Source organism: Rhamphochromis longiceps, linkage group LG15, assembly GCF_057381845.1.
Source record: "Rhamphochromis longiceps isolate RC_006_pf linkage group LG15, R_longiceps_female_GT1.1, whole genome shotgun sequence".
Classification (NCBI taxonomy): domain Eukaryota; kingdom Metazoa; phylum Chordata; class Actinopteri; order Cichliformes; family Cichlidae; genus Rhamphochromis; species Rhamphochromis longiceps.
In genome coordinates, this window is record NC_140571.1 from 25,342,832 (window position 1) to 25,366,135 (window position 23,304).

General features: G+C 39.1%; 2 protein-coding genes across 3 annotated transcripts in view; one reads left to right on the forward strand and one right to left on the reverse strand.

Moving 5' to 3' along the window:
* The first annotated feature begins 19,338 nt into the window (after positions 1-19,338).
* nkx2.4b (NK2 homeobox 4b) lies at positions 19,339-21,986 on the forward strand. Of its 2 annotated transcripts, XM_085383122.1 has the most exons (3): positions 19,339-19,861; positions 19,991-20,203; positions 20,698-21,986. In XM_085383122.1, exons 1-3 carry the CDS (start codon positions 19,705-19,707, stop codon positions 21,357-21,359), a joined length of 1,032 nt encoding a protein of 343 aa, XP_085239248.1. In that variant the 5' UTR covers positions 19,339-19,704; the 3' UTR covers positions 21,360-21,986. The 2 variants fall into 2 exon arrangements, with proteins under 2 accessions (XP_085239248.1, XP_085239247.1); XM_085383121.1 differs by having other exon boundaries at positions 19,341-20,203.
* A 143-nt stretch (positions 21,987-22,129) lies between these two features.
* Positions 22,130-23,304, reverse strand: part of xrn2 (5'-3' exoribonuclease 2) — a 46,107-nt gene continuing 44,932 nt past the window's right edge. Inside the window, exon 31 of the mRNA XM_085383120.1 lies at positions 22,130-22,505. Coding sequence (XP_085239246.1) covers positions 22,443-22,505 — 63 coding nt within the window. The 3' untranslated portion in view covers positions 22,130-22,442. The remainder of the gene's footprint in view (positions 22,506-23,304) is intronic.

A 23,304-nucleotide genomic window follows, 5' to 3' on the forward strand; every position in this document is an offset into this window, starting at 1 on the left:
TTTACCTGCTGAGGCACATTTGTTTCGACAGGTTATCTTTAATTCATACACAACAAATCATAAAAAGTTTGGAACATGTCTACCACAAAACCTATAAGAGAGGGAACTACCGATTCTGACCAAAGTTTGGATCAAATGATAAATAGAATCTGGAGTAAAGTGGTGAAGAAATGTATTTCATATCTCCAAAAAGCCAGATGTTTAAATAAACATTTGCTTGAGTTTGTCATGTTTCCCAGTGACGGAATAACATCTATTGCACCTGGTTTCTCGCCTTAATGTGGATGGCTGTAAGGTGGTGAGTTTATTCTCTAATAACTTTAATCCAATCATACACTCCTCTTTATTCATTCACAGTTTTTTTTATAGATGTTATAACTTATTCTACACACCACAGACCATCAAAACACTGGTTTAATGGGCTGTAGTGGTTTTGGATTCCAGTTTTTGCTTTACAATCAGAGCTAAACACAACATATTTGAATATTAGGAGAAACAGATTTTTCCCCCTGGTTTTAGAGTCTTAAGGCAGAACATTTTTGTTTTGACAGGATTACTGCAACAGACGACTTCATTCAGAGCAAGAAAACCAGCTATTTACTGTGTTGTGACAAAGAAGAGAAAGACCCAACCCCCCTGTGAGTGTGTGTGTGTGCGTGTGTGTGTGTCTGTCAGAGGTCAGCTCATCTCACAGGGATGATGTCATGGGGTGGGGGTTTGGCTGGTTAAGCTTTGAGAAAGTTATAATGTGTCACCTGCTGCTATAAAAGGGCAGAAGAAGAGGAAGAAGAGGGGGAGGAACCCACGCTCGGACTTTAAAGGACTAGTCTGGAGGGTTTTTTTAGCCCATTAAACAGCGACCGTGTGCTTGTTAGTTTGTGCAGCGTTCGTGTGACTTACAAGAAGTCCAGCAAAAAGACCAAAATCAGCACCGTCTGATGCACTGAGCTCTAACGTCACCCAGAACTTTTAAAAACAGCAGCGAGGCACAGCTGATCAGACAAACTCATCCTGAACATGATTTTAATTAGTGTCCAAACTACACTTTGTTTTTTTCTAAAACCTCTTAACTATTTATAACACAAAGATAAACTACGTTTGTATTTTGCATTCACAAAAGGAGAAATATCAAAAAATTTATTAAAACATCACAAAAACAAGACAAAGAATTAGAGGTTTTTGCATGTAAAATGTTCAGAAAAGCTACAATAATAAAAATGCAATAAAACTGTGATTAATGAAGAAAGGTTAACATGTGGAAAAGTAAGAAAGAAATGTGGACACCCATCAACCACAATATTTATTAATCAATCAATAAAAAAAATAATAATTTAAAAGCCATCAAGACCCCCCCCCCCCCTATTATATACAGGAAAATAATAATAACCCAGCCAAGAATTTTTAAATGGTTTCCTTTCACCTACACTTTTATAACTTCAAACTCCGCTTTAAAAATATTTCCATTTTTATAAGTCACTTTCAAAATTGGCGTAAAGATCTGTTATAATGAGACTGCAGAGCAATAAACGCTGCACTGCATTACTCAAAAATAAGGAAGGAATCACCAAACTACCTCAAACGCCTGAGTAAACAGAATCAGTGATCATATGCATTGTGTGATAAACATTAACCCGATAAAAAACTTTTTTCCCACTCAATTATATACATGTATATTTGGCTGATTTCAGTAATATTTTTCTGTTCTCTCCTCTCACTAAATTTCCTCTGTAACCAGTCTGGTTACATGATAAGTTAAACAAAAACTACTTTAAACTATTATGTGAAATGATCTGCAATTATTGTGTTCTGTTTTATCTTGTGTATCCTTCACACCTCTGGTTAATGTTTCTTTTCTCTTCTTTCTTTGCATTATAGTTTAATTTATGGTGAAGTCAATTTATCCGGTTTTTATTGACAGCTGATTTTTTCGAGACACCAGGGTTGCTGCTCGTCCCGCAGCCAGCAGGTGGCAGCAGAAGCCTGTTCAAAATATGTCTTTCCATAAGGGCAAGTTGTCCCCCCTCTCTGTACAAGTTTTCTTCTAAGGTATTAATAAGACTTTAGGTTAACCAGGTTTAAAAACACAAGTGATCACAGCAATTTGCACCTTATACAATAAAAAAGAAAGAAAAGAAAACCCTTCGGTTCTAAATCTGCTTGAGTAATTTGTAACAGGTTTTTTTTTTTTCTTACAAGTTCTCTTCTCCATTAATTCTTGGATGGATGAATTTCTCCTCTGCTTTCATAAAGGATCCTCCTACTGTGGCTCCTATCCTAAAGGAGGTAATAAAAGAAGCTCCTTTCCTAAACATCTGGAGAACATATCTTTGCAGATATCTCCAGGTGCGACTAATTTCAGTGCATTTTTGGATTAATATCCTTCACAGGGGAGATTTGACTCTATTATCTGAGAACAAACATGTAACTTTAGAGGGAAAACACTGACCTGAGTGACTCTGGAGGACTTTCAGTGCTCTGGACTTCACCACATTAAACACACCAAGCTAGCACAGCAGGTCAACGATAATTTTCAATGCCATAATAACTGTTTATCGTCCCCCTCTGGCCTGGAGGTGCACATTCACAGAACCCAACAAATCTTTTCTCCGCACAGCAACCACCAGGCGAGGCAGGCGACTGCTGGGGGTCACAGACCAGTAGGGGGCGCCAGAAAGCTGACAAACGATAAACTGCAGCAGTAGCTGCGTGCAAGGTTTGCAAGGACAGTTGAGACCAGGGGAGCTTCACCTGACTCCACCCACTCTCACTGAAAGTGACGTTTTTGATCCTCTTTAAACAAACCTGATGACAAACAGTGAGGAGTTATGCTTCTGTCATTGAAAACAGAAGAAAAGAAAAAGCAAGACAGCGGTGAGTCGAGCAGATAATAATGAAGTCTAATGCTGCCAGCCTGAATTATAACTCCCAGCAGCATCACATTATTCCTTTTGTTTACTTTGATATTTAATTTGAGTTAATGTGCCTACCAGAGCAGCCTGCTGTGTCCATGTGTCTATGTGAAGTCAGGTCCACACGGATGGGAGTCAAAGTCAGGATACCAGTAATAAGTGGTGCTGGTTGTTTATTCACCAAAATAATGACATTGTCATACTAATTAATATTTTTATACTCTAACAACACATAAAACATGTTAAAGTCCAAACATAAAAAAATAAATAATTCGATTGTGCATATAAAAGGAGATGCAAGGAGACATAAATTCAAAGTGTTGAGATGAATGACATCTGACTGCACATTCTTTCGTCTCACTGGCTGTATTACACACTGACACACTGAAGTTATTTCTGGTCTGCAGTACTTGCTCAAAGCTTGACTTTCAACAAAGCCAGGAGTGAAGGGTAGTCTGTGACAGTTTGTGCACGCTGAGGCATCTTCCTGGTGATGCAATCTGAAGTTTTCTATTAAATACATTTTTAAGATATTCTATCTGCCTGGATTTCCAAACAGAATTGTGAATTTTAAGTACATCAGAGACTGTTTAAAGTCATCTGTTCAGTAGACAGATTTATTTGCATTAAAAGACCTCCTGATGGCGCTCTGGAGTCTCAGCAGAGCCCTCTTCTCTCTCCCACACTCTCACACACTTTTTGTACTTCTATCTTTGTGAGGACGCTCACTGACATAATCCATTCCTGAGCCACTTTCCCGTGAACATACTACCAGCAGGACGGTGCAGTACCTCAGACACATCCTTGGGTCCTGCCCTGAGTTACAGACATTTAAAAAAAAGCTAAAATACAGTACAAAGCACAAACTTAAAATGCAAATAAAAGCAGAATTGAGTGATGTGAAAACTCTCTAAACCTTCAAAACGTTGAAGCTGGACATTTGTATCTGTTTTTGAAACATAATTTTGAATGATTTACTTCCTCTGCAGTTTTTTATATGTAGCATTTGAGGAATTAATCAAAACAAAGTTTTATTTTTTCACAAATCCAGCAAAAAAGAAACAAACATCTGCCACTGAAAATGCTGATCTTGGAAATTTCAAAACTTTTTAAAACAAACTGAAAACTGGAAATAGAAATTGGTGCACTTGCAGTGCCAGGCTGCTCCCTGACCTCAGTGGCACTCAGACGTCCTCTTCAGAAGGCCTTAATGTTTGGCATGATTGTAGCTAAAAGACTTGTTCTTGGAGCCATCTCCTCCATTGTTTAGGGTTTGGCTACATGAGATGATTGCATGTTTGTATATTGAAGAGGTTCATTATGGCCTGGCTGACACTCATTTTAAGTTTGGCGACATCTGGGGCCCTTTTCTCAAGCATATTAACAGGGATTCAACATAAACTTTAACCCATTTGACTGCACTTTGTGTTTGTGTGAAACTGCACTTCTGCCGGGCCCTGATTCCTTCCTGGACTTGTTCCCCACATCTTCTGGACTTGGTGAACTCTCTGTTGCCCTGTCTAACCTCACACAAAAGATCATCTTCTTTGGACACTGGTATTTCTTTGGAACTTTTGATTTGTACTGGCTAACCGCTGTATTTTCCGTCTTTTGTTTCCTGTTTTCCTGTTTGGGTTTTTTTTGTTGTTTATTTGTTTTTGGTTTTCTTTTTTTTCTGTGCTTGAATGTTATTGTTTTTGAATCTTATGTCCTTTGTCTGGTGTGATTTTATGTAACTCGAACTTAAAATCTTATAAATAAACATTAAAAAAAAAGCACAAGGACAATCAAAGCAGGAACATGTGTATGCATACTACTGTCTTATATCACCTTCTTTATCAACAGACTCTCCTCTCTAAATCAGCCTTTTGTTGTACTTTTGGAAGCTGATTCTTTATTCTTGTTTGATAGAGCTGTCCTCTTTATCTTGTCATAAAGCTCCAAATGTTGGCAGGTCTGGACTGGAGGCAGGCCAGTTTAACATGTGAACTCCTTTCCTGTAGATTCCTCTTGCTAAAATAAGACAGATAATTCTACTGTATTTAACTATAAAAGCTTAAACCCTAATTCCAAGCCATATTTAACCAAAAATGTATACAGCCTTTACTCTACACACACTTAACCTAACATACCTGGTGGTTGGGGGAAGCTGGCGGCCTGCAGGAAAACTATGAAGGCACATGGAGAAAGTGCAAACTGCACACAGAAACGCTCCAGTTTAAATAAAAGCAAATGAATATAGCCTACGACACTGGAAACATGTGTGGGTAACATCAAACCAGACAGGATTGGGAGATCTGCACCATAAAGCGCAATAAGGAGCAAACACAAAGTAAGGATCCAGAGTTTGGTTATCAGTCGATGTGACCACGATAACTAAAAATAAGTGCAAAGTGAAAGAAAAGTACCGTTGGCTTCTTGGGAAATAGGGAGCAATAAGGGGAGTAATAAGTGCTAATAAGTATTAATGATATGTGTGATATGAATATATAAATATTAAAAAAGGAGAAAAAACAAAACCTGATTAGACCTGAAGCCTCAATCAGCCCTTCTGTACCGCAGTGACAACCAAATGCAAAAATTCACTCAGGTCCTTACAAAGATGACACACACACACACACACACACACACACACACACACACACACACACACACACACACACACACGTGAGTTTTCCATGTTTCTCATGTTTCTTAATGCGTCTTTAACTGCCAAGTGGTGCAGAGATGGCGCCTTGACCTGCATCACCCTGCACACAGGCACACTGCATGATTTCTGAAGACCACTTCTGAACACGTGACCTCTGACCTTTCTCTGTGCACTGTAACCACAGGTCAAGATGAAGCGTTTTTTTTCCTCTCATGGTAACAGCCTGAAATGTGTGAGTGTGATAAAAGAAAAAACATCTCGGCAGGCGTGACGTAAAAACACGTTTAATATCTGTTCGCCAGTCGTTTCTATCCATGAGTTCGGAAGGTTTACATCTCTGTTTTTATGTGTTTTCTCAGTGCTTATTATATGTAAGGTTTTCATGACACAATAAAGCAACAAAATATGGATCAAAAAGTATTTTAATTTAAATAATATCCCGCACAAAATAAAGGAGTGAACACTGAAGGCATCCTGTTGAAACTGAAAACATTGCCATCGAATAGTCTCGGTACATTTCTAATAGAACCAAAAGACTGGATTTAAAGAAAGACTAACACATTTTTTTGTCTAATATTTTCATCGACCGCAGAGCAACATCAGCTTTGAGACTTAATTCCAGAAAAGAAAGAAAGAGCGTGAGTCCAGACATTGTGCCGTCAAGTCCTCCTTCTCCTCTCAGTGTGGAGTTATCGGCCGGTGGATTTTTCTGTCTCAGGAGCCAGGTGGTCTGAAACAGCCCCTCCACCCCACCTCCACCTCCCTCCTCGCCCTCCTGGTTAGAGTGGGCTGCCTTTTCAAGAGGCGTTCAGGGGGCCCCAGCTGCTTGCCCTAATGCTCCTCCGGAGAGCCGAGGATTAAACTGAGGGGAGAGGGACAGAGAGGAAGGCAGAGAACCTGGAGTCTGCAGAGGGGAAATAAAAGGACACGATGAGGCAGGAAATGTAAAGAGGGAAGGGGGAAAAGGATTCATACAAATAGAGGTTGTAGTTAAGTGTCTCCTCCACCTCCCCCCCCCCCCCCCCCCCCCCCCCCCCCCCCACCTCTAGCCTCGGTCAGAGACATGAGGTGGTTTGGCTCAGAGCCGCTCTGGGGGACCAGGTCTGGAGAAAAACAGAGAAATAAAAGAGAAATGATATTTGCTTAACAAGGAGGAAAGAAATGTGAATCAGTGGGTTGTATGAATAAAATTCTAGTATTTTGTTTCTTTGTAGCTTTCTTCTTCTGTGACTGCACCTACACAGTTTATCATGCAGCTTATAACTTAGCACTCCATCATCTCATTCAAATATAGACCAAAAAACCAACATGGCAGGAGCCAAAAGACGTCTGTGCATCCCTCAAATAAAATTTGAGACATTCTCAAATTATATTTGAGAATTCTCCGAACAAAACTAAAAACCCCTTTTAAGATCTGTACCACCCACAGCAAGACATATCATCAATGTAATAATACAGCTCACTGTGAACAGAATGAATAGTATCTAACTTTTATAGTAATTTCATGTAGAAAGAAAGAATATAGCAAAAACATATTAGATCAATTATGATTTGCATTTCACGGAAGAAAAGAAGTATTTGACACCCAACAACCTGTCCAGAATTCTGGCTTCCACAGTAGTGTACAAATCAGGCACACAGATTACCATCAATCAAACAATTATATGAAGCACACGTGTTTCATAGGCTCACTTTCTTCTATTCCAACCTCTCCACCACCATGAACAAGACCAAAGATGTGTCAGGGACAAGATTGTAGACCTGCACAAGGCTGTGATTGGGCTTCAAGACCATCAGCAAAAAGCTTTGAGAGAAGATGACAACTGTTGGTGCGATTATTTGGAAATGGAAGAAATATAAAAGACCAATGAGGTAGTGGATCAGCCCAAAATGAAATGATTTGAATGCAGTTGGAACCACACTTACCAAGAACACCATTGCTAACGCTATGCTTTAATGCCAAAGGTCCTCTGCTCAAGCAGGTGCTGTACAGGCCTGTCTTCAGTTTCCCAGTGAACATCTAAATGATTCAGAGAAGGCTTGGGTGAAAGTTCTGTGGTCAGATAGAACCAAAATTGGGCTATTTGGCATCGATTCAACCCACTGTGTTTGCGGGAAGATAAATGCTGAGTATGACTCGAAGAACACCATCCCCATAGTCAAGGATGAAGGTGGAAACATTATGCTTTGGGGATGTTTTGCTGATAAGGGTACAGGACAACTTCACCACATTGTGCATTGTGGGGCCATATAGAGCAGGGGCCCCAACCCCCAGGCCTCGGACCGGTACCGGTCCGTGAGTCGTTTGGTACCGGGCCGTGAGAGTTGAGGCTCAGGTGTGAAATGTATGGTTTTCAGGGTTTTTATTGGTTTTCAGCGTTATTTTGTTATCGTTTTTATCATTAACTCGGTTTTCCTGGGTCTTTTCACGTGTGTTATGAATAAATCTTCTTTTTTTCGGTACTGGTGGCTACTAGTTTTATTTTGTTGTATTTATCCGCGACACCTTAAAGGCCGGTCCGTGGCGCAAAAAAGGTTGGGGACCGCTGATATAGAGTAAAACTTTGGTGAGGACCTCCTTCCCTCAGCCAGAACAGTGAAGATGGGTCTTGGATGGGTCTTCCAGTGTGACAATGACCCAAAACATACCACCAAGGCAACAAAGTAATGCCTAAAGAAGAATCACATTAAGGTCATGAAGTGGTCTGGCCAGCCTCCAGACCTATGGTAAGTGGACCAGTTCTTTTATAGCGCTTTTCTACTCTGAGCACTCAAAGCACTTTACACAACTTGTGCTTTCACTCATTTTTTTTCTTAGTGCCTTCTAACTACCATTCACACTCCGATGGATGCATCGGAGAGCAATTTGGGGTTAGGGTATTTGGCATGCAGACTAGGGGAAGCCAGGAATCGAACCACCAACCTTCCGATCAGTAGATGATCTGCTCTACAACCTGAGCTACAGCCACCGCACCTGACCTCAGTCCTACAGAAAATCCTCGGGGGGAGCTGAAGCTTTGATTTACGAGCAGAAGGATTTCGAGAGTTTCTGTAAGGAGTGGGCCAAAGTCCCTCCTCAGATGTGAGCAAACCTGGTGACCAACTACCAGAAATGTCCTATCACTGTGCTTGCCAACAAGAGTTTCACTACCAAGTACTAAGTCATATTTTTTCTTGAGGATCAAACATTTATTTCCATGACATGCAGATCCATTTATAACTTTTATGTAACGTGTTTCTGGATTTTTAGTTGATGTTCTGTTTCTCTCCATAAAAATTAGACTACGATAAAAATTAGAGACTGATCATTTTTGTTTACGGGTCTTAAGGACATTTATTGTCTTTTGAATTTTTAGTTTTAAACCATTTTCACTGTGTTGAGTGGATTAAAGCCAAATTTGTCAAAGATTTTTTTTTTAACTTTTTTTGTTTAATTGTGGTGTAAATTCATTAAATTAGCCTAAAATGGCTAAGCTACAGCAATGCATCCACCTTTATGCCTTTGGACAAAAATTGTCCCATTGAAACCCATTATAAACGCTATTTTTCACGCCAGAAAAAATACGGTCAAAGGGAAAGTCAGGTCTCCAGCTTGGGTTTCGTTTTGGACTACAGGCCTTAGAGTTGTAATTTTTTTATTTGTCCACCGGGTGGCGCCCTTGCTTCACATTTGACCTCTGCTGGAAAACAGCGGGCTGCTTGGACAGACCTGCCGGAAATGACGCCTCTTTTCCGGCGTGCAGCAGCGGCTTCGCCCGCTGATCGTGCGGACCATTTTTTGGTCCCTAGGACCATGAGAGGGTGCATTTTTTTTTTTAGTCAACAGGAAATGACGTATTTGTTGTCACGTGGTATCGGACGTGTGGGCTGGAAAAAGCAGTCCCCGGTGATCGTGCCCCGGTGATCGTCGCGACTTACCCCGGCAACATGCACTTATTTCGGCCTAGAGGAGGAGCATTTGCCGCCTGGAGACCATTTTCTGGTCCTGAAAAAAAAAATAAAAGGCGATCGAAATGACTGTTTGTGCCAATCTTTAGTCCATCTAAAGGCCTAATTATAATAACAATCAAATATTACTTCAAATGTTTTTTTGGGAAAATATTTAGTTTTTTAGTTTTTTTTTTAGTTTTTTTGTGATTTAAAGGGTTAAAACAACGAAAATATAATTAAAACTTTATATGAATATTTCAGGGAGAAGTAGTTTTAAAAGACTGACCAATTTAAAGTAAAAAAAAAAAATTAATATTTAATATTTTTATTGCACTTTTTGGGCGTGGTCGATAGTGTGCATTTTATGAAATGCGCTCCTGGAAAAAAAATAAAAGGCGATCGAAATGACTCTTGGTGCCAATCTTTAGTCCATCTAAAGGCCTAATTATAATAACAATCAAATATTACTTCAAATGGTTTTTTTGGAAAATATTTAGTTTTTTTGTTTTTTGGGGCTAAAAAAACAGGGCGCTCATGTAATGAAACTGGGATTTAAAGGGTTAAAACAACGAAAATATTATTAAAACTTTATATGAATATTTCAGGGAGAAGTAGTTTTAAAAGACTGACCAATTTAAAGTGAAAAAAAATATGAATATATAAAGTTTTTATAGCACTTTTTGAGGAATGGACATTTATTGTCGTTAAGCACAAAGGTGGATGCATTTTTAAGACGCCTCCAGGTGTTAAGTGAGCCAACTTACAAATCAAAGGAGATTAGATAATTATTTCATATACTATCATGAAAAATACACCAAAAGGCACTGGCATGAAGCCTAACAGCACCTAGAACTTGCTGTACATCATTAGCAGTTTGGCTGCCTCCATGTTGCTTCTTCAGAGCCAGTGGCTCTGGTGTAGTGGGTAACACAGTCACCCAACACAACAAAGATCCCTCAAGCAGACACAAATCCCACAGTGGGTTGGATATTGGGTACAAAAGGGCACCTGGTGTAAAATGTGCCAAATCAAACCCATAGCTCCGTTGGCTGGGATGATCCATGTGAATAAGAGATTGACCGAAACAAGCTTCATTTGTAATGCACAGACACAAATACCAGCTAAATACTAGAGTAATAACACACTAGATACAAAACCTGAGACACAAACTTCTGGGATAGTATGCACCACACAGCAAGTGCTCAAAATGAAAGGTGGATGAGGCCTAGCAGACTCCAACCTGTGCTGGGACACATTTTAATCAGTGTGTCCACAACCCTAACTCAAGTATCCAAGTGGATCAGTTCCAAAAAATAAAATAAAAGTAATAACCCTGTTCAGAGGGGTCATGAAGGGGGAAAACGTTCTATAGAAGCCAAAATGTTTTTGCATCAGGCTGTAAACGTGTAAAGTTGGGCATTTTAACATGAGAGTTTATGGGTCTGACTCATTTTTAGAACTGCTCCCAAGTGGCCATTAGAGGTACTACAGTTTTTATCCTTTTCACTGTCAGGGTTGCCTTTAACAAAGCCAGACTTATCAGTTTAAGAGACAGAAGGATGAGGAGCAAATCAGTTAAAAGAAACCACATTGTTGCTCTTTCCAGCTGTTTTGCTGTTTAGCATGCTACTACTGCCTACTCGCTCAGGAGCCGCGGTCTACAATAATGGTCATGTGATGTGATTTCAGTTTTGTTCTATTTTTAACAGGTGCAAATACGAATACATACGTACAAATATTTGAATATTCTAATACAAATACGAACAACCCGGTTTTTGGCACAACATCGCTGAAATGTTTGGAGAAAGTTGTTTCTGCAGATGTTTGCTGATAAGTGTGATCCTCCTCAGCTTGTGCCCACATTGGCCCATGAAGAACAGAAAGAAGTCAGGGTTAAAGTAGTGATGGAAGAGCAAATTCAACCTAATGAGGAGGTCGGGGCGGATGGATTGGTCATTTCGAAGTCATAGTGGACATCTTTATCATTTAACGGTCTTAACTACGTGTCTATAACTGCTGGTGTGACGATAAAGGCTCATATTTTAACACAAACTCTGATCTCCACCTAAAAACCTCACCGGGGCGTCTTTTGTGCCTGAATTTAAAACAGTGTCATATTTTTAAAACGCTTGTCATATTGTGGTTATGAAAAGTTGCTTAATTTGATGAAATAATCAAGTAAAATCATGAAATTTCTTTTGCAGTTAAGTTTTAGGCTTGCAGTTCACATCTAACACTGATTAAATTGATGGTTGTTTATTAGCTTGTTGAATTAGGTGAAAATAAAGTCATTTTTTTATTTATTGCTTCTTATTCAGAGATCTGACTGAGGTCAGGGGCACTTCTTCACAGAGAAACAGATTCAGACTGATGTAAATCAGAAGATGGAGTCTTTGAAAGGAAAGAAAGAAGTAAATGTGTTTCTGCCAGCAGATCTGACTTCTTTGTGTGCAGTCTGTTTATCGTTTTTCTGCCTTTTTATTTCATACATCAGATCAGACTGCAGGCAGAACTGGTTCCACATGGACCTGTAGTTGTTTATTCTATTCACTGTGCCATCAAGGCTAATGAGAAGCACAGATTAAACACAGCAGGAATAAAATCTAAACTGCAAACCAAAATCTGTCTGTGAAACCCAGCATAACCTCCAACCTCAGAAAAACTTCCCCATGACACAAAAAGGTCTTCACAAGTTTGTGTTTGGTTTATTTAAATGTTCCAGATTGTGGTTTTAAAATCAAATAAATGTATTCTGTTTAGCCCCATTTTCCTCTCTCAAACAAACACGCACATATACAGTCTCCCAGCTTTACAAACCAGTATAATTTTTCTTTAATTCTATATTGAAGGTGGATAACTAAGAGTCCTTGAGCAAAAAGATTTGAATTTCCCGACCCCCTCACCGTCTCTTCTACCAAGGTGAGGGTTACTGCTGTGGTAAATGAAAGAAGTCTGTCAGCAAGTCCCTTTGGACTATTATAGAATAGAAGAATCAAGTACTTTATTGTCATTATTTATCATCATTTATTAAAATAAATGTGTAAAATTACAGAAAGATTCTGGTACTTAATTGCTCAGACTTCCTGTAATTATACCGTGAGTTATAAGTCTTGATTAATCCATATAAAATGTCCTTTTTAAATGTATTTATTTATCTAACTTTTTTTCTGCTATTTAATTGTTTATCTGTTGCTTCATTACTGTTGTACAAGTGGCTGTAGAGGAGGTCGGTGTCTGTAGGACAAGTTCAAATTTATCAAACAGTTAAAAGTTTTTAAAAAAGTAACCATTCACATTTTTCAACAACATCAGACTGTATATTAAAGATGGCCAAACGTGGCCACACAGATAATTCATTTGTGGGGTCTGTAAACATTTTTTCAGTTGTGTGTTTGTTTGTTTTGCTTTCTGGAATCTGGAAGGTGCATATTTGGACGAGAGGGGTGGAGTGATAAGTAGTCAGCTAGTACTAGCAGGCTAAGGTTGGCAAGCTGCATGCACAGACAGATACCTGCTAATAAGTGCTAAATAACAGACTAATACATTTAGGATTCATTAACAAAAGCATACTGGAGGTCTGTACTTCACACATAAGCATATTCTTTGTCACCCAGTTCCAGTAAAATTCTCCAGCAGCACAGAGTTGCAGTTGAGTTCAGAGGCTCTGAGTACTGGATATTAGGACTGTGAAAGTGGCAGCAACTACAGTTCAATTCAAATTTATTCAGTTTTATTTATATAGAACCAAATCACAACAACAGTTGTCTCAAGGTGTTTTAAATTGTAAGGTAAAGACCCTACAATAAAAAATTTGCACACAAATAGACTAAAGCAGCTACAACTTTTTAGCCTTAACAAAATCCAAATGGATGTGGTGGGGTTTTGTTTTGTTTTGTTTTGTTTTTAATGTCATGAAAAATTAAATTAGGATTAAATTATACCATTTTAAAATAGGAATCTATGTGGATTGACTCACTTCTGGAGTCGGCCTCAAGTGGAGATTAGAGAAGCTGCAGTTTTTGCGACTGATAGGGTGCTATGCTTGAATATCAACCTTTTCCTGGTAAAGAAGCCCAACACATCTTTGCATTCTTGTTCTTTTGTGCAACAAATTTGAGGAAATATGAATATACACACCTCTTAAAAGTATTGCAACCAGAGGTCAGGTTCTCACTTTTACTGCTTACTTTTTGCAACCAGAGTGACATAAGATTGGTTATCATTTGTGATGTTTTGAAAACATTTAGAAGCTGTAATAAATTAAAAATATTTAAGTGATTAGTGATCTGTTACCCTCAAACACAGACAATCCTGCAGCCATGCTCACCAGACGGTGTCTCGGGCTGCTTTGTACATTAATCTGAATTCAGCCAATCAGCGCGATGGCTGATAAAGTGCATAGTTACTTTCATTTAACAGCAAACCACCCGTAGCAGGGGGCAAAATTATAAGCGTTACAATGTGGGACCGGTAATTATGCTTTATTTCAGGTCATGATGATTTTATTTGGGCTTAAAAGCACTTTCCACCGTGGTATGAATACAGTTCACTTAAAAACATCAAAGAAAAAAACAATAAAAGGGTCATCAGTTATTTTACATTTTTATAAAAATAAAAGTAGTTGCTCGTAGTTTATTAAAAGTTTGTTAACATATCTTTGTATGTTTAAACCCACTGTGTTTCCTAGATATTTATATGTAATTAAACTGGATTAGCAAACACATTTGAAAAGAAAGTCAATTGTTACTAAATTATATTTTTTCAAAATTGCAAAAGAGAAATATGAATTTATTTCGTTAACTGTAATTGTGTTATCGAGTTCATCCATTTCACAAAGTTGGAAAATAAACATTCACACCAGTCTTTGCATTTTCCATAGCAGGTGGTGTATGTTTGAGGAAAGTACAGATTAGTAAATGAAACAAGTATGCACTACTACACGCAGCTCCTCAGTATGCAGACAAAAAGCATGGCTAAGGTACGTAAACCTTATTTACTCGTTTAAAATTAAGTAAGTAAAGACATTTTACAGTTACCTGAGAAACAAAAAGAAAGTTAAATGCAATGTCTGAGGACAATCTCTGTGCTAAGCAGTTAAAAAATGATTTAACTCCTGGTACACAGCAAAAGATTAACGTTTTACAAAAACAGGAATGTTAAAAATAATGTACGTTTGTATTCATTTTAATTTCAAATATTAGAACTAAAGTAAAAACAGGAGATAAGAGAATATATGCTTTAAATATTCACATAGTTCTGAAATTCCTTATGATTCCTTATGATAATTCCTTATGATGATTATGATAATTAAAAGAGCAGATCAATCAAAACAGGAGAAGTAGCTGACAGTTACTTTTTTTAAATGGAGATAAATGAATCCGTGCTGTGAGTAAGATCACTGAGGGGCCCCAGCTGCCCCCACCCCCCCACTGCACCTGCCAGCTTCATAATCTAATTACGCATCCATAAAACAAGCAGGATGCTAAAGCATTAATGATTACTGGATTAATCACTTAGTAGACTGACACTAAAAAAGCAATCGCTTTTGTGGAATTCATTCACTAAACCAAAATCTTTGTATTTGACTTTCAGCGTGCTAAAAATGGAATTTCATTACTTTTCAACATTTTCTGACCTTGAACAAACTCTTATTTAAAAAAGCTCGTTAACGTCCTTTAGAGAACCACAAACCTCCCTGTACTCTAAAAACGACAGAAAATAAAGGATTAAACCACATTCGTGACATAACTGTGGAGTGATTATAAATCAGGAGCTTAGACAGAGATGGTTCTCTGTGATGACATCGCAGGAGTTTAAAGAAAGAAAAGGGAAACTTCTTCGAAAAGAACACAAACCTCATGGAAATCCTCTCTAAAAACAAAACAAAAGAAAACATGAAATACATACAACACAGTGTGGAAGAATTTGTTGTATTTTACATTTTTACTTTTTTTGTCAAAGATATTTTTAATTTACATTAAAAAATGTTCATTAATATTCAGCAGGATCTCACATTTCAAACATTACTTTATGGTAATAGGTGACATTTTTTACACAGTAAAACCCAACACATTGTTCTGAAAAAGGCATCTGACTGGGGCCTGTCGTCGCCGATGAGAGATTTCCCCCTGAAAACCTCGACTGTGGTTTTATTTAAATGACTGTAATTATCCCACATTTCACAACAAAATGAAGCAAAATTTGTGAAGCACTTTTTTTTTTACAGCATTAATCATCTGACGACCGCTCAGATTCATCTGTGTCCTTTCAAAACGCTGTGCATAATAAATCAAACTCACTTCTTACGTTTTATATTTTACCTTCACAGACTTACATTTATTTAATGCAGGATTTCATCTGTTTTCAAAGTCTGGTATTTTTTTATTCCAAGCATGAATGTGAGAAAACAATGAACATTTAGTTTTAACTACACAGATAATAAATCATGTGGATTATTACAGATAAATTGCTGTTTTAAAAGCCAAAAGAAATATTATAGGATCGTTGTTTAAAACATTATTTAGCAGAATAAAGAAGTGAACACCCAATTAATTAGTTACGTGTAACAAACACCTTACAGTTTAATTAACTCACCATAAAAATCACTTAACAGCAGCAAAGATACAATAGATCTCTGCACAGCACTGCAGGGATTTCAATGTTAGAGTGCCACACGGGGACCCTTTTATTGGTAATAAACTGATCTGCATCACTGGTAATATATACATCATTTAAGTCCCTGTAGGAATTTCATTTAAAGGAATAAACCTACATTAGCTGGAATCTAAATAATAGAGCAGAGAACATGAGTACTGTGACACTAGATGACCTCTCAGTGCATTTAAATGCTTTATATTGATGCATTCAAAGTCCCCGTGGGAATATTATCATATAACATTTTCAAAAGGCCTTTTTGGGTGAAGATTACATCAATAAACAATAAAATAGATCCACTGTACATACAAAGAGCACCGGAGGCCTGTTGTATTATAATTATATCACACTTCCCATCTTATGCTAAAGAGTTAAAGAAACGCTGCTTTTAAAATTTGCTATGTCACTGAGATAGCATAGAATCACTAAACAAGTAAATAATGGTCCCTATTATTTGGAAATGACCCCATCAGTATAATTACTTGTAACACTCACTATAAAAGGAATTCAGTTTAAAGACTAAAAACACTTTTGAGCCATAATGAATTAAAAATAAACTCATTGTAAATCTTACATTAGAGAACATGAGTATGGCGATGTTAGAGGCTGACCTTTCTGGGAATTTGCATGAAATGTTTTCACCTTAAACATATCACAAATATCCTTGGACACATTAAAAGTCCCTCTGGGAATATACTTATACAAAGCCTCTTAGGAAATATTAAAGCCAAGAAACACCAAATTGGACACATTATGAGAAACCTCAGTACCAGAGGCTCGTAATTTTACTACAACATCACGGGGTATGTAGACTCACAGGGCGTAAACTATTACTATTAATTTAATTTTGTATTTAAAAGAAAAGGTTTTCATATAAAGTAATTAAAGTAGACTCACCAAGAGTCTGCACATACTGCAATGATTATATATCTAACAACAAGTAATTGGAGGATTTTAAAATATCTAACAGACATACACGTATCACATGCTTAAACACATCATAAGCAGCCACAGACACAATTAAAGTCCATGCGGGAGTAATGAAAGTGTCTCTGAAGAGACCATAAAGTCAATGCCCACAAAATCAGGCGGGATACACTATGAGTAGAATAAGTAGAGCTCAGAGGCCCGAATGCTTTGGTGAAATCCCAGGAAATACATGTTAGGTCATGTAAAATTAAGTAAATAGCGAGACAAAAAAGTCAGACACCTGCAATGATATAAACATTTTAAAATATTAGCATGTAATATTTTAAAGCCTTTTATTTTTTCTCTTTTTTCACTTGAAGATCATTAAAGTGGCTCAGAGTCACTAAAACTACAACACTGCAGTGATTATATCGGACAGGAAAGGAGCCTGGACCATAAGAATCTGATTGTACCAAGTTGACCTTAAACGCATCATAAAAGGTCTCAGACATATTCAGAGCTTCAGCGATGAAAAAAACAACCAAAGATTAAAAACCAAAAAACCAAAACTGTTTTAGGAAATAATAAAGTGAGTAAAACCTAAAACAGATTAATTATATGTGACCAGCCAAAGCACTCAAGGTCTGTATGTGACAAGTTTTAACTATTATTAAGATGGTGTGATAGTTTTTCCCCCCCTAAAGTCATTAAAGGGGCATTAGATCACTAAGTGCCTGCAATTGTATCAATGCATAAATACATTAACACATAACTTTACTGTAGTGATGTCATATTAGAGCACTATAACTCATCAATAATAGTTATAGCGATAACGTCTCTCGTTATAAAACGTTACAGGGGCTGGAAACATCTGTAGAAACCATCAGGCCACTGCAGAGCTCCAACTCCTCAAAGTAGAACCTTGTTTCAGGTGGTTCCGGTGCTTCTGCACCCGCCGGGTTACCTCACTTACCGCCAGCAGTAGTTCTGAGCCCGGAGGAAGCTCCGGATCCCGGCCTCGGTCCTGGCCCGGCTGTTTCCCGATCCCTCCTGCAACGGGGAAGCCTCGATCTGTGAAAACTCCAAAGAGGACGTGGCGTGACGTAGTGCTGCAGGTCAGCAGGTGATTGGCTCCTCGGACTGTTTACAGGATGGCCGAAGGTGCACGTTTAAAGGTGGATTGTTTTCGGTCAGTGAGAACATTAAAGAGGTTTAAGATCAGGAGAAAAGTCTGGATATCCTCGCAGCTCTGACGAGAAAAAGTAGAATTTAAATGAAGGTCAGAGCTTCAGCTTCAGTCTCACTTCTACTGGAAAAAGAATTGAAAATCATCCAAAGCATTAATCTGGATATATATATATATATATATATATATATATATATATATATATATATATATATATATATTTTTTTTTTTTTTTTTTTAATTTGGGTCATTTCTTCTTCTTCGGCTCACACGCATGTAGCTCCATTTCATGTTCGTGTTTTTCCTAATTACAAAAAGCGGCAAAAGCTTCTCTGTAGTCTCATTTCTCTCATTGATATTTCTAATCTTAAATATTTAATCTTAAACTCTTTGAAACTTTCATTGGGATGTATTATGCCATAAAAAAGGGTAAACAAGTAAACCTGCAAATTGAGCAAATAAAACAATAATTGGATAAATTATTTACATGCAAAGACTATTTGATTAAAGACAGTGAAACAAAGATTTTTACATCATAAACACTTGACAATAAATACAGTCTGAATAATTATGATTTTGGTTGATTTAATAGCTTCTTAATATTCGTTTATAGGAGAAGTTACACATAAAAAAAATAATCCAGAAACAAAAGTTTAGCTCGGTTTATTTTTGTGAACTTTTGTAACGCGCAGAGTGAGCAAAGGGAGCAGATTAGCTCGTGCGCAAAATTCATGTAGAGAGCGGGAAATACACGGGATTAAAATACGCGCAGATTAAACTCGCAGTCAGATTAAAGCTGTGGTTTGAACACGAAGCGGTAACCGCGCGTGGAAGTGTCACAGACTCTCAGATCCACTCGCGCGTAACTGGAAGATGAAACTGAGATAATAGACCTGCGCACTGTTGCTCGCGCGCAATAACAGAAGAAAACCGCGAAAGAACTGCAGGTGTCACACGTTGAGGGGTGGGGTGTGGGGGATGGGGCACATTTATGGTCACTTTAAATGAAAAAACATCAAATTCAGTTCCAATAAAGAGCGATCTGAAGGAAAGCCGCTGTGAGAACTCTGACAGGTGGCCGCTCTTTTTCTTCTTCTTCTCCGGGTAAATATGTGCCGTGGTAAATCAGGTGATGATTTTGATGCTTGGAGGAATTTGGGCTTTGACTCTATCCAGCCTCGGAAACAGAATCCGCAGCAGCAGCAGGTCTGAACCATTTTCTCTGCTTACCTCTAATGTCAATTACCATTGTTGGCTGCTGTGTCCGCGTCGCTCCGCCCCTCCATGTGGGTCCAGCGGGATAAGGGCAACTGGTCTCCTCCTGCTGCCGATCAGCTGGACTTTTTCCCAGCGACACAGAAGAAGCAAGAAGCCGGTGGGAGGGAGGGGGACGCAGGCAGAGAGCCGCCAGAGAGAACCGAGCACATCCAGCCGCACACAGCAGGAGGGCACGGGGTGGCCGCACCATGTCCTTGAGCCCAAAGCACTCCACTCCCTTCTCAGTCACAGACATCTTGAGCCCGATGGAGGACAGCTACCGCAGGTTCGGAGTGATGGACCCCGCAGCGGGGAGCCTCGGATCCCCGCTGGGAGCCTACCGGCAGCCGCAGGTCTCGCAGCCCGGTATGCAGCATCAGCAGCAGGCGCACCATCAGCAGCAGCCGCCTCACCTCCACCACCATCACCATCATCACCACCACCACCACCTGTCCTCGTCCTCTTCTTCATCCTCCTCCTCCTCCTCTTCATCAGGCTCGGCCAGCGCAGCAGCAGCAGCCGCTCTGGCTCCCGGCGGGCCCTACCACGTGCCCCACGGGGTACCGCAGTTCTCCGGAGCCGTCGGAGGGTTCTGCAACGGCGGCATCGGGAACGTCGGAGACCTGCCGTCCTACCAGGAGACGGTGAGAGGCGGAGGGGCGGCAGCGGCGGCGTGGTACAGCAACCCGGAGCCCCGATACCCGACAAGTAAGAGCGTCCCCGGCCCGGAGAGACGAGCCTGAGTTAGACTGAAGCGATTGTTAGAGTTAAGTCACTTTATTATGATTATTAGACATGTTACAATAATCCGGCTTCCTCTTCCAAACGATATGAAGGATTTAAAAAGATTTATGTTTTATGAAACGTTTGTTTGTTGCTCCTAAACAAATTGAATCCGGATTAACTGCATTTTAATGTCTTTAAATTAACGTCAACATGTTTGATCTTTTAAAGTTAACTCACTGATTTATCCCATTAGACTCTCGCACCTGTCGGTCTGGTTTAAAAGATTAAAATCTTACAATATGATTCATTATTGAAGAAGAACAACAACAAACTTTTCCTATTTTTACAGAAGACTTTGGGGTAATTTAACATTTTAAATTTTTTCTACCGTTTTCACTTTTCCTCTCTAAACTAGTTTAGTTAATTATTATTATTCTTTGTTTTTAAAGCCAAACTCTGATTGTGATTTCTCAAAGTTTCCAGATTCATGGGCCCCTCCGCGGGGATGAATATGCCCGGGATGGTGGGCAGTCTGGCCGGGATGGACTCCACCGCCAAGTCTATGGTGACGCTGCACGCGGCACCGCGCAGGAAGCGACGCGTGCTCTTCTCGCAGGCGCAGGTGTACGAGCTGGAGCGACGCTTTAAGCAGCAGAAGTACCTGTCTGCCCCGGAGAGAGAGCACCTGGCCGGACTCATCCACCTCACCCCGAACCAGGTGAAGATCTGGTTCCAGAACCACCGCTATAAGCTGAAGCGGCAGGCCAAGGACAAGGCCGCGCAACAGCTCCAGCAGCAAGGCGGTGGAGGAGGCGGTGGCGGCGGCTTGTGCGGAGCAACATGCAGGGCTTCGTCTGTGTCCCCGGTCCTCTCCAAGAACTCTAAGGGCTGCCGGACCGACTCGAGTGGGTCGAACCACAGCGGGAACAGGCAGAGCAGCGTGGGGGATGCCATGGCGGAGAGCGCGCAGCAGCCGCAGGTGAACCAGCTGTCCTCCACTGAGGAGCTGGAGGATTTGTCCCCCAGCCCGCCGCTGGGACTGCACGGGCAGATCAACATGACGCAGACGGACGCGGCGCTTATTGAGTACACCAACAGCATGATCGGCTCCAACTTACTGTACGGCAGAACTTGGTAGTGATGCCGAGAGGAGGGCATCATTCCGAGTGGAGTTTTCTGCAGGACACGCGCCAATCTTTTTGTTTTCCTTCCGTGCATAAAGGTTCGGCTCCTTCTGCACACGCAGTGACTCAAAGGCGGCTTTGAGCAATAAAAAGTGCACAACTCAAACTGTAAATTCGAGCCTCGGGCTCGCGCTGACTCTTGATGATGGCGCGTTTTCTTTTCCCGTTTCTAAACGAAACATTTAAGTCTTTTCTCTCTCTTCTTTTTGTATTTGCCAGACGTGACTGAGACTGAACACAGAGAAACTTTAATTTAAGGAGCTTCAGGATGAGGCACAGCTTCCGGCGCCTCTCACGTTTTTTTTTTTTTTCATTTCCAGAACAAATTAAATTATTGCAGGTTCAACAAAGTGGAGCAATAGAAGCAGCTCATAAAGACAAAAACCGAACTGAGGCAAGTCATCAGAGATCCTTTGTTAAAGCTGATTTTCGTTTGTTTACAGTATTGAATAAATCATATTTTCATTTTGGACCTTTTTATTTTTCTAACGCATTTCCATCAATACAGCTCTAATTACCAACAGGACAGCATTTACTTGGACATGGAACGGATTTCTATCAAATGTCCACCTTTAAATATCCCAAAATATTCACCAAAAATCTACCATAGGTCAGTTATGTTTTTTTTTTTTTAAATAAGTGACTTCAATATTCAAACTAAATTTAAATGGGTTTATTTATTATTTTTAACTCGTGAAAAAAGGGATTTCTGCTCAGACAAATATACCAACATCACTGAGAAGAATTTATTTTCACTTTTGAAATACATGAGCCAAGTTGGAGAGGTTCCTCTCAAAAATAATCACAGCGGGACACTTTGTCCTTCACTCACTTGTATTTTACAAGTTTAAGAGGCTTCATCATAAAAATCAGAGATTACATAACACACTTTTTTTCCCCAAAGAATTACAATAAAGGAAAAAAAATCCTTGTACAAGACAATAATATGAAATGTGGACAAAAAAAAAAGCTAGATGTTGACATTGTTCCCCTAAAAACAGTTCCCCATTCCATAAAATCCCAACATCATTAAGAGTTTAGTTCCAGTTGTATCTTCTGGATGGAGGAGGGAGAGGGTAACCTCTGCCGGAGCTGTAGCCCTGAAATAGAGACAGAGGTTTAAAATAAGATTACAGCTTTACAACAATAAATATGCATCAAGTCAAAGGAATAACTTTAACAAGCACAACACTATTAAAACAGTATTAAAAGATTTAAGTAAGTAAAATGTATTCACAGAACACTTTTCACTGGTAAATATCCCAAAGTGCTTCACAATAAAAGTATAGCATATAATAGAACAACATAAAAACTGGTTAATACAAAGATTTTCTCTGTAAAAATTTAATTGTTTTTTGTTTGTATTAAAACAGTCTACATGGTGGATGGTCAGATTTTTTTAAAAGTTATATTGCTATAAAGACAAGATGACACTGAGGGTTTTATTCTTAATTAGTCCACCCATTTAGCACGAGCAGTGCAAGTCTTGGCCACAAGCTTAAGAATTTAAACATCTGTCACATTTTTTCTTGTTTTACTAAACGCTAAAATCAAATGAAATCTCACTGAAATAATTTTTAACTGAGGAAATAATTTAGATTAACACATAAATAAAGTAAATAAAATAAATAAAGTCTTCCTGTTTAAAAAAAATAACAAAAATAAATCCATAACTTTCAGTAAAACGAAGCACACTTGTTGGAATGTGTGTGATCTGATATTTTAACACATCAGACCCACAGATAAACTGAGCCAAAATAATTCTCTTTACTTTTCCAAATTTTACACACTGAACTTTCTCTGGCTCTAGTTTTAAAAGAATGCCAGAAAACTCTGCAGTCTCCATGCTTTCCTTTCAGAATAAAAGCGTGCTGACATGTATAAAACTATTATACTGTA